Below are 16,084 nucleotides of genomic sequence, written 5' to 3'. Positions count from 1 at the left end.
GATGCAAATAGTTTGCAAAAACGTGCACTGCATTTCTTTCACCAAATTGCTGCCCCTTATCTATCAGGACAATTTCATCAGGTCTAGTAGGCACTAAGAAAATGCAAAACTCTCTGAACTACTTCTTTTGTCCATTTGAGGCTACCTGACTCACTAGTGGGTTGTCCTCTTTACTAGCCTGCCCAGGAGTAATTTGACACTGAAACATGTTTGAAGTCCATTGCAATAGCAAGTGACCCCACTGATATAGGACAGTTACCTGTTCCGTAACTGGCGTTCTTCGAGATGTGTTCCTCCTGTCTATTCCACAGTAGGTGTGCGTGCTCGCCACGTGCACCGGTGCTGGAAGTTTTTCCCTTAGCAGTACCCGTACTGGGGGAGCACCGCGGCGACCCCCGGAGTGGCGCCTGTATATCCTGCTATAAGGGGAGCCATGGGCTCCCCCCACCCTCGGTTCCTTCTTGCCGGACAACTCCGACAGAGGGGAAGGCGGGTGGGGTGTGGAATAGACAGGAGCAACACATCTCGAAGAATGCCAGTTACGGAACAGGTAACTGTCCTTTCTTCTTCGAGTGATTGCTCCTGTGTATTCCACAGTAGGTGATTCCAAGCAGTATCTGTTGGAGGTGGGTAGGAGTTCACAATGGTTTGGGACGAAGTACCGCCTTGCCGAACCCGGTGTCATCCCTACACTGGGCGACGGTTGCGTAATGCGAAGTAAACGTGTGAACTGAAGCCCACGTGGCCGCCCTACAGATGTCCTGAATGGAGACATGGGCGGCATAGGCAGCTGATGAGGCCTGAGCCCTCGTAGAGTGAGCCTTAATGACAGGAGGCAGGGGAATCCCTGCCAGGTCATAACACGTGCGTATGCACGAGGTAATCCAGCGGGAGAGGCGCTGGGTAGAGATAGGTTTCAGAGTAGCAGCCGTGTTAGTCTGTATCCGCAAAAAGAACAGGAGTACTTGTGGCACCTTAGAGACTAACAAATTTATTAGAGCATAAGCTTTTGTGGGCTACAACCCACTTCTTCTATATGCATCCGAAGAAGTGGGTTGTAGCCCACGAAAGCTTATGCTCTAATAAATTTGTTAGTCTCTAAGGTGCCACAAGTACTCCTGTTCTTTTTGTGGGTAGAGATAGGTTGCCCTCTCGGCTGAGGCAATAAAGAGTTGAGAGGATCTCCGGAACGGCTTAGTTCTATCCAGGTAAAAGGCCAATGCCCTACGCACATCAAGCGTGTGGAGGCGGTGTTCCTCGCTAGAGGAGTGGGGCTTAGGGCAGAGCACGGGGAGAAAGATGCTCTGCTCCATGTGAATGGTGGAAACCACCTTCGGGAGGAACGCCGTGTGTGGGCGAAGCTGGACCTTATCCCTATGGAAAACCGTATAGGGGGGTTCTGAGGTTAAGGCCCTGAGCTCCAAGACACGTCGGGCAGATGTGATCGCCACGAGGAAGGCCACCTTCCACGAGAGGTGCGACCAGGAACACGTGGCCTGTGGTTTGAAGGGGGGGGCTGTGAGACGTGACAAGACCAGGTTGAGGTCCCATTGTGGCATGCGGGGCCTAGCGTACGGGAACGAATGGTCGAGGCCCTTCAGGAAGCGGGAGGTCATAGGGTGGGAGAAGACCGAGTGTCTTTGCACCGGCAGGTGAAAAGCCGATATGGCTGCGAGGTGCACCCTGACTGAGGCTGGTGCCAGACCGTGAGTCCTAAGGGATAAAAGGTAGTGTAGGACAAACTGGAGAGGTGCAGCGGAGGGGGAAACTCCCCGCTCGCACACCCACCTGGCAAACCTGGACCACTTCGCCACATATGTCTGACGCGTGGATGGCTTCCTGCTTTCCAGGAGGACTCGCCTTATCTGCTCCGAACACGTGTTCTCCTCCTCGTTTAGCCACGGAGTAGCCACACTGTCAGGTGGAGCGCGGCCAGATTGGGATGGAGGAGGCGTCCCCCGTCTTGGAAGAGGAGGTCCGGGCGGAGCGGTAGCACCCTCGGGGGGGCCGCTAAGAGGCGTAGGAGGGGCCCGTACCAGTGCTGGCGGGGCTACGAGAATGACCCTCGCCTTGTCCACTTTCACCTTCTGAAGGACCTTGGCAATGAGGGGAAACGGGGGGGAAGGCATAGAGGAGCTGGCCTGACCAGCTCAGGAGGAACGCGTCGGAGATCGCGCCCTTCCCCACCCCTCTCCTGGAACAGAATTGTGGGCAATGCCGGTTCTGGCGGGTTGCAAACAGGTCGATCTGGGGAGCTCCCCACTCTAGGAAGATTCGGTGGGTGACCTCCAAGTGGAGCGACCACTCGTACTGGGGGGAGAAGACCCTGCTGAGGCGATCCGCTTGAGTATTGCGGACGCCCGGGAGGTGAACCGCTCTCAGGGAGATATCGTGGGCTCTACAGAACTCCCACAAGGCCCGGCAGAGGGCTAGGGAACAAGTCCCGCCTTGCTTGTTGATATAGTACATGGCGGCGGTGTTGTCCATGAGGACTCTGACCACCCTGCCACGGAGGTGCGTGAGAAAGGCTACGCATGCCAGACGTATTGCCCTGAGTTCCTTGACATTTATGTGCAGGGACAAGTCCGGGGTCGACCATGTACCCTGGGTCTGTACGTCTCCCATGAGAGCTCCCCAGCTCAGGTCCGAAGCATCGGACGTCAGATCTATGGATGGGTTGGCCTCCCTGAAGGGAACCCCTTGCAGCATATTGCTCAGGAAGGACCATCATTGAAGGGAAGCCAATACCGGGGACGGGATTGTGAGGACCTTGTCCAGGCTGTCCCGGGCCTGGGAGAATTGGGAGGCTAGCCAGAGTTGGAGGGGCCTCATCCGGAGTCTGGCATGGCGGACTACGTATGTGCAAGCCGCCATGTGCCCCAGGAGCCGAAGGCACGACCTGGCTGTGGTCACCGGGAATGAGGAGACCGAGACAATGAGGTCCCTTAGGGTCTCGAACCTGTCCAGGGGAAGAGAGGCCGTGGCCTTGGAGGAGTCCAGGAGAGCTCCAATGAACTCTATGCGCTGGACGGGCACTAGAGTAGATTTTGCCTCATTCACGACTAGACCTAGGTTTTTGCACGTGGCCAGGAGTAGCTGCACGTGGGACTCCACCTCTGGACGAGAATCGCCCTTGAGGAGCCAGTCGGCCAGGTAGGGGAAGATTTGCACCCCCTTTTTCCTGAGGTACACTGCCACCACTGCCATACATTTCGTGAAAACCTTGGGGGCTGTGGATAGGCCAAGAACGTTGAACGTTGAAGAGGGAATCAGATGGTCCCTCCATCTCCTCAGCCTGTAGCTGAAGGTTGGATGCCACCCGCTTCAGCAAGTCCTGGTGCACCTTAAAGTCCTCCTGTGGGACCAAAGGCGGAGGCGCCACAATGGCGTCGTCTGGTGCCGGAGACGTGGCACGCGCGGAGTCGGGCACCGCGATTGGTGCCGGGGCGTCGTGACCCAGGTCGGAGTCCAGTCTCGGGTCCGCCGAGTCCTGGCCTGTCGACTTATCCCGTGGGCGGCCGGACGAGGCTGATGGAGCTTGGGACACTACGGCGACGGAACAGGTCCCCGGGTGGGCCGGTACCTGCTGCCACAGTGCTCTCTGGCACCATTGTCCTTGCCACGGGGTACCGTGCCATTGACCCTGTTGGGTATCTGATGGCACAACCTGTCCCGGCGGGGCAGCGCGGCCCGAGGACGGGAAGAAGGGTGCCGAGGCCGAGGTGGCCGAAGAGCGTTTGGTGCCTCGGGAGCGATGGGAACGGTGCCTGTGGTGTCGTCTCCCTCGCGATCTGGACCTCGATGACGAGGAACGGTACCCCCTCGACGAGCTGCTTCGGTACCCGCGACGGCGGAACGAAGCCTGGTGCCATGACGCCGAGGTACCCCGGGGGGAGTCTCTGGCCCGGTGTCTGGTTGAGCGGGAGCTGGAGCGCCAACGATGATGTCTGTCGCGTCGAGATCGGCTCCGGTACCCACGCCTGACCGGGGAGCGTTCCCGGTGCTTCTCTCGGTGCCTGCGCTCGCTGGCGGGTGGCGTAGAGGGGGCCCGTGATTCCCATCTCGACGACGGGTCAGATGGTCCGGCCAGTGTTGACGATGGCCGGGAGTCCCCCGATGAGCGGTCGCTGTGCGTCGAGCGGTGTGGGGAGTGATCCCCGGAGCGGGAGCTGCGGCTCGCCGAACAGGTCTGACGGGCACCTAACGGGGGCTTGCCTCGAGACCTGGGGCCCATACTCGGTTGTGAGCTTGGCACGGGCAAAGACAATGTCCTTTGCAGCCTGCACCACCTCCGGCATCGACGGTATCCGTACCGGGGATATCTGGGTCGACGGCACCGGGCTGCTCTGCTCCACGCGAGTCGGAGGTCTTAAGCCCAGGGGGGACCGAGGCTGCCCAGCACGGGACCAGCCTCCCCCTTGTCCTTATCGCGGCTTCGCTGCGAGGCCGGGCCCTTCCCTTGCTTCCTGGAGAGAGAGCGGCGCCGAGTGGTCAAAGGCGCCTCGCTACGTACCGACAACGCGGCGGCCGGTGCCGAGTCCGATCTGCGCACCGGCGTCGGTGTTAACGCCGACTCCATTAGGAGAGCTCGAAGTCTGAAGTCCCTCTCTTTTTTGGTTCTTGGTTTGAACGACCTACAGATTTTGCAGCGGTCGCTAATATGAGTCTCACCCAGGCAGCAAAGATACTCAGTGTGAGGGTTGCTCCTGGGCATAGAGCGGCGACAGGAGTCGCACAACTTGAAGCCTGGGGCGCGGGGCATGCCCCGAGCCCAAGCTAACACTGAGAACGATCCAACGAACGGTACCACTAGGGAAGAAAGGCTGCAGCGAAGCTGGAGCGCAAAGTTCCGACTACCTTCACTGGCGGCAAGAAGGAACTGAGGGTGGGGGGAGCCCGTGGCTCCCTTTATAGCGCGATATACAGGCGCCACTCCAGGGGTCGCCACGGTGCTCCCCCAGTACGGGTACTGCTAAGGGAAAAACTTCTGGCACCAGTGCACGTGGCGAGCACGCACACCTACTGTGGAATACACAGGAGCAATCACTCGAAGAAGAACTGGGAGTTTGTAGCTCTATGCAGGCAAACCATCAATTAGAAGAAAGCTATGGGACATCTCCTATAGTTTACCGGGGTCACAAAGGTCTCCAGGAATACAATGTTCAATACAATGTTCAATCTCCCTTGGGAATGTGAAGCCCCTTCAGAGAAGTTTTTTGTTTGGAGTTATATTTTTTCAGCCTTGGCTGACAAAAGTGTGGACCTTGATTTTTCTAACGTGCACAAAGCTTACGTTTTTGCAGAATGAAAACATTAAGAAAATGCCTCTTTTTGCTTTCCAGTGAATCTGGCAAAAATATTATACAAAATGTTGTCTTTATATATTAGACATTATTTACCCCTTCACCAGCCAATTAGCATTTCCAATTGACCAACCTTGTGATGCACTAACACTTGACAAATATCATTACAGTGTGCTAATCCGAACTCTACGGAAACTAGTTTCCTCTCTATGGAAATGTTTCATTTGAAACCTTTCACCAGAGAGTTCTCTGGTTCAATAATAATAAGAGCATATCCCATAAAAACTTTAGAGAATAAAAGTGTAACGATTTATTGTAAAATGATTCATGTAATCTGTGTTGTAATTTACAGATAAGAAAGTAGCCTGTTGTAAAATATACAGGCTAGAACTGCTCATACAGTCCCCAAGAAGACACACTTATCTGATATGACGTAATGCCAATGGTATGCATTTTATAATGTAAATGTGGTTCAAAGAAGATCTCAAATATATTTGTATTTAATTACACTGTCAGGCAAAACTGTAAAATCTGAACATCAGACATGCATATTAGCCGCAAGTGTAGGTTCCATTTGGTCCTGCACAGCAAAACAGCATTAATTATCTCTATTATAATGGGCTAATTGGAATAAAGTTTTTGATAGAGATGGCATGCTCAGCTCCTGGAGTCACTCACCAGGAAAGAAATGCTGGCTTTTAGCTGTTCACAACCCATAGCAGAGACTAACCAGGAGTATACCATTAACTAAGCCTTGGCACTGAACAAAAGATAATTGTGGTGACATGAGGCATGTCTGAGTGGGAAGTGAGTACTGCAATAGGTAAAATAAGGCCTCCATTTATCATGAAGAAATATTTTCAACACAGGCCACTGTTACCCAGATACTGGATTTCATATCTGTCCAGGTGCACAGAAACTGGGAATATCTTAGCCGATAGAGGGGTAATACAAGAGGATAGCAGATCTAGAGAATAACTGTGTGGGGTTGGGAAAATCTCATTAAAAAAGTAAATAAAGCCTCATAGAGCTTCTTTGAATAATCTGATTGTATCTAGTAATAATTAAAGAGTCATAGACACATAGGCTACATAATTATGAAATATCAAGAACTGATTGATATGGGATAGATATTAGATACAGATGGAAGCACTAACCCTTGTTGACATTTGCTTTCAGAATGACGTACATGATAACCTTTTGTGTAACTTCAGAAGCAAAATTAACATTGGATTCATCCTGTATAAATAGGTTCCTTTGTTTTTGCAGTTCAATCCATTCCTATATGATATACCCTGGAAATAATGTCATTTGATTGTCTGAAAATGTGAAGAATTGCTTGCTTTGAAGCTGCTTCATTTCCTTCTTATTTGATCCAATGCATCAACATTGGTTTTAATTCTCAGCCTAACAACTGAATTTAAAGAAACTGAATCTTCTGCCATCTGATTTTAATTAAAACATACTATATAAGAATATTGATGCTGCTATGGGGTTCTCTTTTTTAATGTGCTTATGACTATCCACTGCCTGATTTGTTTTGCAACAAATAAATTAGTTTCACATTTTTCCTGTGGAGCTAGATCCTGTCTGCCACTTCTGGATTCAGTAAACCCCTGGCTGGTATTTCTATTTGCATGGAAGAATGTTTTCCTTCTCTGAAATACCAGTAGTGATCAAGGTAGCCTATCTTGAAAATGACTATTTTCATATGTAAGAGGTGACCTTACTCCTCCCCCCTGCTTTATGTAGGACATTACTCAGCCAGAATCCTTCTAGGCAATTACCATCTGTTTGGAAACACTTTTGAATAACTATTGTGCATTTAGTATTGCTCACATTCAAAATTATTGGGTCATTAGTTGTGGCACTGGAGGGTCACTACTTGAGGGGGGGGCCAGTATATTTGTATGATGCATTAGTTTATACTGATACCATGCACAATGTTGTGATCTGTATTAGCTAGAGTTTCCTGAAGGATGATTGCTTCATGCCATGTATATTGCATTGCTATAGTCCAGCCAGGAGGTGCTTTCCTCTGCCCACCATCATAACCTCTGTCTTGCCTGAGTTCAGTTTCATCCATGACCTGATCAAGCTCAGGGCCATCTTGGTTGTACTGGTATGGTTACATGTGGTGAAAGATAGGTAGCGCTGTGTGTCATCTGCATACTGCTGGCACTCAAGTCCATGTTATCTTTCCAGTTCACCTAGTGGCTGTATGTAGATGGTAAATAGAACTGGAGAGAGAATCAATGCTTGAGGCCCTCTACAAAGTGAGCGGGCTGGTGGGAAAGATGTCATTTTCCATCATGGTTCTCTGGATGCATCCTTCAAGGAAGGGCTCAAAATCATTTTAGTGCAATCACCTCTCTTAGGTAAGACAGGAGTATCTCATGGTTGAGAGTGCTGAATGCTGCAGAGAGGTCCATGAGGATGTATGTCCATCATCCACTGACATCAAGAGAGCTAAGAATTTTGGTTTTCTCCTGCTTTTGTGAGTCTAATGGTTTGAGAAAGAGTATACTGGCTAACAAAACTGGGCCTATATGGTTATATAATTGGAATGTATCACAGCTAGCCAAAGGCCTCACTTCATAATGCCCATTATATCCATTTTGTCTTCGAAAGCTCTCCCTGACTTTTAATATTTCCCAGCTTGAGGGACAGACCACCAGAGTGGTACAGAGGGGTGGCATGTATGGAGCACAGGCCAGGATCAGTGTCTGTGAGGAAAGCTAAAAGACCCAAGGTCACCCCAACAAACCCAGCAAAGAATGCCATTATATTTGCAGTTAAAGCAGCAAATGGCTCTCTTGAAAGCCACCTGCCCTCACTCCCTGTTCCCACTGTAGCCCCTAATGAAGGTTGCTGCAATAGCACTTTTCATGTCCAGGACTGCAGGCTCAAAGAACTACCTGCCAGCCCAAACATCTTTTCCCTGTTCTTTTCAGCCCAGCCTTGTGTAGCACAATGAATAGTTTCCACATCTTTGGTAAGTGGCGGCTGGAAATGGAGAGGAGGGCTACTGAAGTAATCAGCAGACAACAGGGCAAGCAGAAGAGTCAGCAAAATATATATGAGAGAGAGAAAAAAACAAGGAAGAGAAATGGAACAGAGAGGAGGGAAGGAATTAGAAGAAAATGGATTAAAAAATGGAGTGATGTCAGCAATTGTTTGAGGGCATAGTATGAAGGAACATGATGGGTTCCAACTACTGCTGTCTATCTAGTGTCCTTTATACACCTTAGTATGTGAATATTAGAGAGACGGTGGATGAAGTAATATCTTTTACTGGACCAACTTCTGTTGGTGAAAGAGACAAGCTTTCAAGATACCCAGAGCTCTTCTTCAGGTCTGGGGATAGTATCTTGAAAGCTTGTCTCTTTCACCAACAGAAGTTGGTCCAGTAAAAGCTAGTAGCAATTAAATATTCTTGCATTATAATATATAACACAAAATACTTACTTGTGAGGATTGTCAGCAAAAAGAGGTACTCTGTATATGAGATCAGTCCTGAAATAAAATAGTATCAAAAATGAAATGGTGAATTTTAAAATCAGCATATTGATCTGAAATATTTGTAGACTTTTACAATCAAACTTTGTATATTTAAAACATTCCGTTTCATATTAATTGTATATTAAATAATACAACTTATTAGAAATAAATATTTTCTTTTGTCATTATTTGTTAAACAAAAATTTTGATTCTATTTTCAGTGCTCTGGAGGTGAACTTGTTTCTCGAGCATCTCTGTCATGTGGAAGTCTAATTGAGAGAGTTAGGTTTATTTGGTATTAATAAAAGACCTGAACTAAATGTTTGGATTTTCACTGAAAAATTTCAGTGTTTATATGAAAGACGAATAAATTAAATGTGCTTTGTCACATTTAGTACCTGGGAGGAGAACTACTCTACTGTTATTCTGAAGGATCAAAGTATTTCATCCTTTGGCAGCTTTGAAAAGGCGGAGAATAGCTTTCCTTTAATTCTCAAGGGGAATATGGCAACAAGCAAAGCTGCCAAGCTGCTAGATTGCACTGATAGTACTGCTGGGCCCTGTGCCAAAAAGAGGTTTGTTTTTTTTTTTTAATAGCAACATGTCCTTTCTACAAGGTGAAAGTTTTTCCCCGCCTTTTGAAGGAAAATTCCAGAGTTTTCCTTTGAAACACCGATTTAAATGAAAAGCCTGAACAAAGATGTGACAGTGTCAAATAGCAGCATATAAGCTAAAGACAGAGAATATATAAAGCTGGTGGTTAAACAACAGAATCCTACGCATCTGCCCTATGATAATGTTTTAAGAAAAACATTTAAAGGGCTTCTTATGAACAGCTTTAAAAAATACTTTTAACTTGTGAAGTAAACACTGTATAACGTAGAAGCTGTTTAAACAGGCATGTTTAAACTACACTCTATTCAAAGATAAACAAAATTTTTATAATTTATATTTAGCTAATTGATAGATAAGGAATCCTCTTAAGCCTCAGTGATAAACAATAAACGTGATTAATCACTATGCTGAGCCAATAACATTTTTATTTGCTTTGAAATAATTTAATATTTTAAGTTTGTCATTTTATACCAACTCCAGAATTTAGAAATATTCATTGACTGAAAGCAGCACTGTCTGGAGAAATGAGCGCAGGGCCGGGACTCAGGAGAGTGAGTTCTAATCCTAAATCTGCCCCGACACACTGTGTAGATTTGGTCAAGTCATTTCTCCTTTTCTCTCAGTTTCCCCACCTGTAAAAATAGGGATAAATGATTCTTAGCCATCTACCTAACAGCTGCATTGTGAGGATTAGTAAAGTTATGTCTGTATGGTGCTATGACCATACAAACACTATTTAGATACTAAGTATTATTTATATTTCAAAAATTGTGTTTATAACTTGAATGTACAATGTTGTATTAGTTCTTTAACATAAAAGGCATAAATTATTTGTATTTATTATTTGTACGGTGGTGGTGCCTAGGAGCCCTGGTCGTGGACCAGGACCCCATTGTGCTAGGCGCTGTACAAACACAGAAGCAAAAAGTGATGTCCCTACATTTTATAGTGTTGGAGCCCCGCAGAAACGATCTGAAGTTGATCATGTGTGAAATAGTCTCCAAAATCTAGCTTGTGTGTGATGTCACCATAAAACAAAGCACCCATAGTCAAAACCTAACCAATATTTTATTAGTAAATTTTATCCAGTTGAAAATCTGTGCAACGGCAATTATGAGACTTCACACATTAGTAATAAATACACATATTGTATCAACAAAAAAAACACGGGTAATTCAGCTTTTATATGCCAAACTGTAAACTACATAGCAAGGCACGTTCAAAGCACACATGTAGTTAATCAAAAAACCCACTGGTGACCTAACAACATTAGTATTCTCTTCAAACTTCAGTAAAGCATTTAAGATTCCAAAAGAGTATTTTACACTGGTCTCAAACTTTACTCTGATGTTGAGTTTAGAGTATGCAGATTTGGAATGGTATCAGGTGATTTTTTCTATGGTATAGGATTACCGATTTCTATCCTAGAGCAGGATTATGAACAAAGGTGCACAATGAGACATTTTTTGTCTGCTTAATGTCAGAGCGCTAATAGGGAGAATTAGTTAATTAGCAATTGCTCATGGACCTCTGTGGCATGTGAGTTTATCCTTAATTGGCTGAATTTTCAAAAGCCAAGGGTTTGAGTCACCATTGCGTTACTGCAGTTTCAAGTTGGTGTAACTCTACAGAAACTAAACGGATGGAGTTATGCTGCTATAAAAGGGAGTGATGCAATGAGGACTCAAACCCCAAATCTTTATATCTGAACCCACAATTTTGCCCATGGAAAAGCTTGCAATTTGAGCACAAACAGCAATTGCTTTGCATTCACCAATCATATGGCTGGGCACCAAATGCAAACAAGTGTTGTCATAAATATACAGACCAAAGTACTAAGTACCAAATATACAGATCCAAATTACTATGGAATTTAAAAAAACACAACTATTAAAACAACCAACTAAAAAGATCAAAAGCCCCATGGCTGAACCTTATTTTATGTTAATCAATTTAAATTATTCATGAAAGGCTGAGAGAATGGGGGAACTCTCCTATTTGGTTTTAATTTATCATTATATTTTCTTCATGTTTAGACAGACCTTTGCCTCCCCAATCTATTTAATTTAATTACCCAGTCAATTTGTAATTGCCCATGACATCTTCCATTCTGTTAAATACGGTGTTGAAGAGATTTAAGCTCATACCTAGTTCTTTGAAATGTAACTCATGTTCCTATACTATACTGAGTAACAGGGCTTATGACAATGCTACCGGCAGATACTGAAATCAGTTCTTTTTCTCACGGCTCCAATAAAAGTACCCATTTTTTCTCCCTCCATTGAGCGTTTCTTTCCCCAGAGATGATATCTGTGCAGGATCCTAATTCCAGGGTCCTTATTTTGCTGCCTTGCCCCTAGTTTGCTGCCTTGCCCCCACCCAGAGGGTGTGATAGCTATAGGCATCCATGTAGGGCAGCAGCTGCCTAGACGCAGCAGATTTCTGGAAGAAGCAGTGCCACAGATCAGTCTAGGCGATGTGAATTGCAGAACACTCCAATCTGTACTGCTTTAACTGCCCCATCTAGACCTTGCTGGTGTAAACTAAAAAGTATTTAGTGCATACTGATATAGTCCTGTACATCAATGCAAACTAGGTGCTTTTAATTCGCACCAGCAGGGTCTACACGGCGCAGTTGGAGTACTCTGCAATTTACACCCCAGTAGACTGGTCTGCGGCACCACTTCTCTGAGAAACCTGCAGATCCTAAGCAGCAGTTGCCTAGTTTGCCTATAGCTACAGTGGCTCTTAGGGGTGAGTATGGGGCAGCCCCAGTGTAGATCCTGCTGGTGCAAGTGGGTGATGGAGGCTTGCATCTCAGGCTGACGAAAGGTGGGAGTTGACATCTCATGCTAAATGAGAGCTTATAGGCAGGGTGGGGATAAGCCATGAAGAGCCTTGAAAGTGAAGACAAATAGCTTATGTTTGATTGCAATGGAGGAGGAGGAGCCAGTAAAGAGAAACAAAGGAAGGGGTGACATGGTCAAAGCACTGAGCTAGGAAAATGATCTTTGCAGCAGCATTTTGAATGGATACAGGCAGGGCAAACTTGCATTTGTCAAGGTCAAGGGAAAAGGATGTTGTAGTAATCAAGATACCAGATGAGGAGAGCCTGGACTAGAGTTTTAGCTGTATGGGTGGATAAAAGGGTCAGATCTTAGAGGTTATGCAGAAAGAATTGGTTAGGCTCAGACTTAGCCTGAATGATGTGAGGATCTATAGAGAGGGCTGAGACAAAGATGATACCCAAGTTATGGACTTAAGTGACAGGGGAGATGGTGGTGTTGTTCCCTAGTGACTGAGAATGAAGGAGGGAGGAATTGCAGGGGAGAGAAGATTAGGAGTTCTGCTTTTGCCATGTTGACTCTGTGAGCAGTCAGCATAGTAAAATAGGTAAAAAAAAAAAGATAAAAATAGCAACAAGGTGTAAAATATTTCTGATTGTTTTTCCACACCAACCTCAGTGACTTTAAACAAAGCCATGATATGTTTGATATTCTGTCTATGACTGATTATACTGAAGTCAACATATACCTGGCTGACTCGAAGCAGATTTTTACCATGGAATCATTTCCATGAGAATTCATCTCACAATACTATTACTTCACTTATTACTTTTATACAGATTTGACCATTTTACTGATGCACAAACTGAACTGAGTTCTTCTTTGTGAAACTTTTTATTCTGAAGAGATCATTGACATTTATTCATTTTCAAGTTTACATTTAATAGGTGCAGTAGACAAGGTTTTTAAAAAACAATTTGTAAATACTATTGGTATATATGTAGACCCCATCAGAATTAAAGGATAAATGCTGCACGCATTACTTAATGCTTATGCCTCAGCCAATTACAACCAGATTCCTTTATTTTGGATTAGCAAGCATGTTGTATTTTCCTGGTATTAAAAAAAAAAAATCTCCACAGTCAAACTGCTAAGATTATAAAATAATAAGTGTTGCTAATAAATAAAATATTCTTAGTTAAAATATAAACAGAAATATATCCACAAGAACGTGAAGTTAATGTTAAAACTGTCCACTAGAAGGCAGAATCTCCTAGCTTTCTATTCTACAATCTGAACCAATGACAGTTTTACTGAATATTTAAATAACCATTTGATGGTAGAAATAAGCAACCTAAATTGTGCCTTCAAACAGTTGTAGATTATTAGTTCCGGGCACTCGTCAAAGTAGTATTTTGCATTTTTATTTAAAAAAAATATTTATAGCTTTATAAATGTGAAACTGAAACTGAATTCCCATACTGTTAGGTCAGTAAGGAGGTTTGGTGGACCAAATACTGAGCATGCTTCTATGGCAGCGGTTCCCAAACTGTGGGTTGTGACTCAAAATGGGGTCGCACTATCAGCAGATGGGGTCGCGGCGATCCCTTCTGTGTGGAGGACACCATTTTGCTCCACAACATGACCTCATATGTACAATGCACACGAGGTCACGACGCATAGAGGATACCATTTTGCATTACAAACTGGCATTCTCTGCACAGCATGACCTCGCATGCACCATATGTACAAGGTCACACTGGGCAGAGGACATCCTCCCTGCGGTGTAAGCTCACACGTAGGGTACATGCAAGGTCACACACACTGTGCAGAGGATGATATTTTGCTCTTCAAAATGGCATTCGCCATGCTGTCTTGGGTCCTGGTAGGAAAGACTTCATTCAAATGGGGTCATGCTGGCAGAAAGTTTGGGAACCCCTGTTCAATGGCCCTGATAGGATCTAAAGCTGTAGAAATACTTTCCCAATGTGCTGATAGCCAGACCAGCAGTAAACCCATTCCAGGGACCCAGCTACCACCAATAAAGCCCTCAAGGGAGTGAGAGTGGGGAGAGAAGATCTTGGAATGAAAGAGTGGGGATCTTCAGAGCCATATCTAGAATGGCCCAGGGTAAATCAGATGGATGCATGGATCAGATCTAGCTTAGTAAGGCTTTTGAGACAGTGTAACATAACATAAGCAAATTAGAGAAAAGTGGTCGGATTAAATTACTTTAAAGTGTGTGCATAACTGGTTGAAAGATGATACTCAGAGTAGTTATCAATAGTTCACTGTCCTGGGTCTTATACGATTCAATATTTGCATTAATGACTTGGACAAAGGAGTGGAAAGTATGTTTATAACATTTGTGGATGACACCAAGCGGGGAGGGGTTGCAAACACTTTGGCGGACAGGATTAGAATTCAAATAACCCTGACAAACTGGAGAATTAGTCTGAATTCAACAAGATAAAATTCAATAAAGACAAGTGCAAAATACTATATTTAGCAATGAAAAATCAAATGCACAACTAGAAAATAACTGGGAATAACTGATTACGTGGTAGTACTGTTGAAAAAGATCTCGGGGTTATAGTGGATCACAAACTGAAAATGGGCTAACAATGTGATGTGGTGGCAAAAAAGGCTAATATTCTGGGGAGTATTAACAGGAGTATCATATATAAGACATGGGAGGTAAACTGTCCCATTCTACTCGGCACTGGAGAGACCTCAGCTGGAGTACTGTGTCTGGTTTAAGAAAGATGCGGTCAAATAGAGATTCCAAAGAAGAGCAACAAAAATAATGAAAGATTTAGAAAATCAGTTAAAAATTCTGGACATGTTTAGTCTTGAGAAAAAAAAAGACTGAGTGGGGACAGATGATATAAAGAAGATGATGATCAACTATTCTCAAAGTCCACTGAAGGCAGGAAAAGAAGCAATCTGCAGCAAGGGAGATACAAGAAAAAACTTAACTATAAGGATAGTTAAGCTCTGGAATATGCTTTCAAGAAAGGTTGTGGAATCTCCATCATTGGAGGTTTTTTAAGAACAGGTTGGAGAAATATCTGTCAGGGATGGTCTAGGTTTACTTGGTCCTGCCTCATTGCAGGAAGCTGGAGTAGAAGACCTCTAGCGGTACCTTCCAGCCCTACATTTCTATGATTCTATAATTCCACACCAATGTCTGCACTTCAGCTAAAACTTCTGTGGTGAGTCTTACTGAAGCAATTTGAGAGTATAGAGAAATATGGGCATATCATCCCATAAAAAATGTAGGGCATCTGTGCACCATCTATATCTGCATGGCCCAGAATTGGCAAAGGAGCCAGGGACAATGTGACCAGTGAGAGAGAGCACTGGATGCCGGTAGTTGGGTTACAGCAGCTGGAGAGGACGCAACTCCTGAGGTACTGTGCCACAGAGGAATGACTACTAGTGGTGCTGGCTTGGCCTCCTCTGCACTGGGAACCAGGGGACAGCGAGGGCTTGTGGATGCCAAGGACTCACTTCAGCTGAAAGGGAGCGTTGTTGGCTTCCCAGCAAGAGACACCAGCCCTTCATATCAAGCTCCAACTCTACCATCCAGATAGGGCCTGTGCAGAGACTGTGGGTTGCTCTCTCAGAGCAACTTAGTTTGTGGGTGTTTGTTGCTGATGGATTAGTTAATTACTCCCTTATTTGGCATTCTCGATTTCTTTGCCTGTTCCCTTCCCTTTACTCCTAAAAAAGGCAGCGAAAAATTAAAAGAAAGTGTTGTTAATCTTTATTTGCTGGTCCTGGATTCCCGGTTATAAAAATGTAATATCCTAGAGGCTGGAGTAACTGTTACTAGTTTATACTCCCAGCCTCTAAGTGGAGGGGCTACACAAGAAT

General features: G+C 45.2%; 1 protein-coding gene across 1 annotated transcript in view; it reads right to left on the bottom strand.

Moving 5' to 3' along the window:
- Positions 1–16,084, bottom strand: part of MICU2 (mitochondrial calcium uptake 2) — a 252,633-nt gene that overhangs the window by 44,298 nt on the left and 192,251 nt on the right. Inside the window, exon 5 of the mRNA XM_065418785.1 lies at positions 8,772–8,819. Within this exon, the coding sequence (XP_065274857.1) occupies positions 8,772–8,819 (48 nt within the window). The remainder of the gene's footprint in view (positions 1–8,771; positions 8,820–16,084) is intronic.

This window comes from Emys orbicularis, chromosome 1 (genome assembly GCF_028017835.1).
Source record: "Emys orbicularis isolate rEmyOrb1 chromosome 1, rEmyOrb1.hap1, whole genome shotgun sequence".
In the NCBI taxonomy this organism is placed as follows: Eukaryota; Metazoa; Chordata; order Testudines; family Emydidae; genus Emys; species Emys orbicularis.
This window is presented reverse-complemented; position numbering and strand designations above follow the sequence as displayed.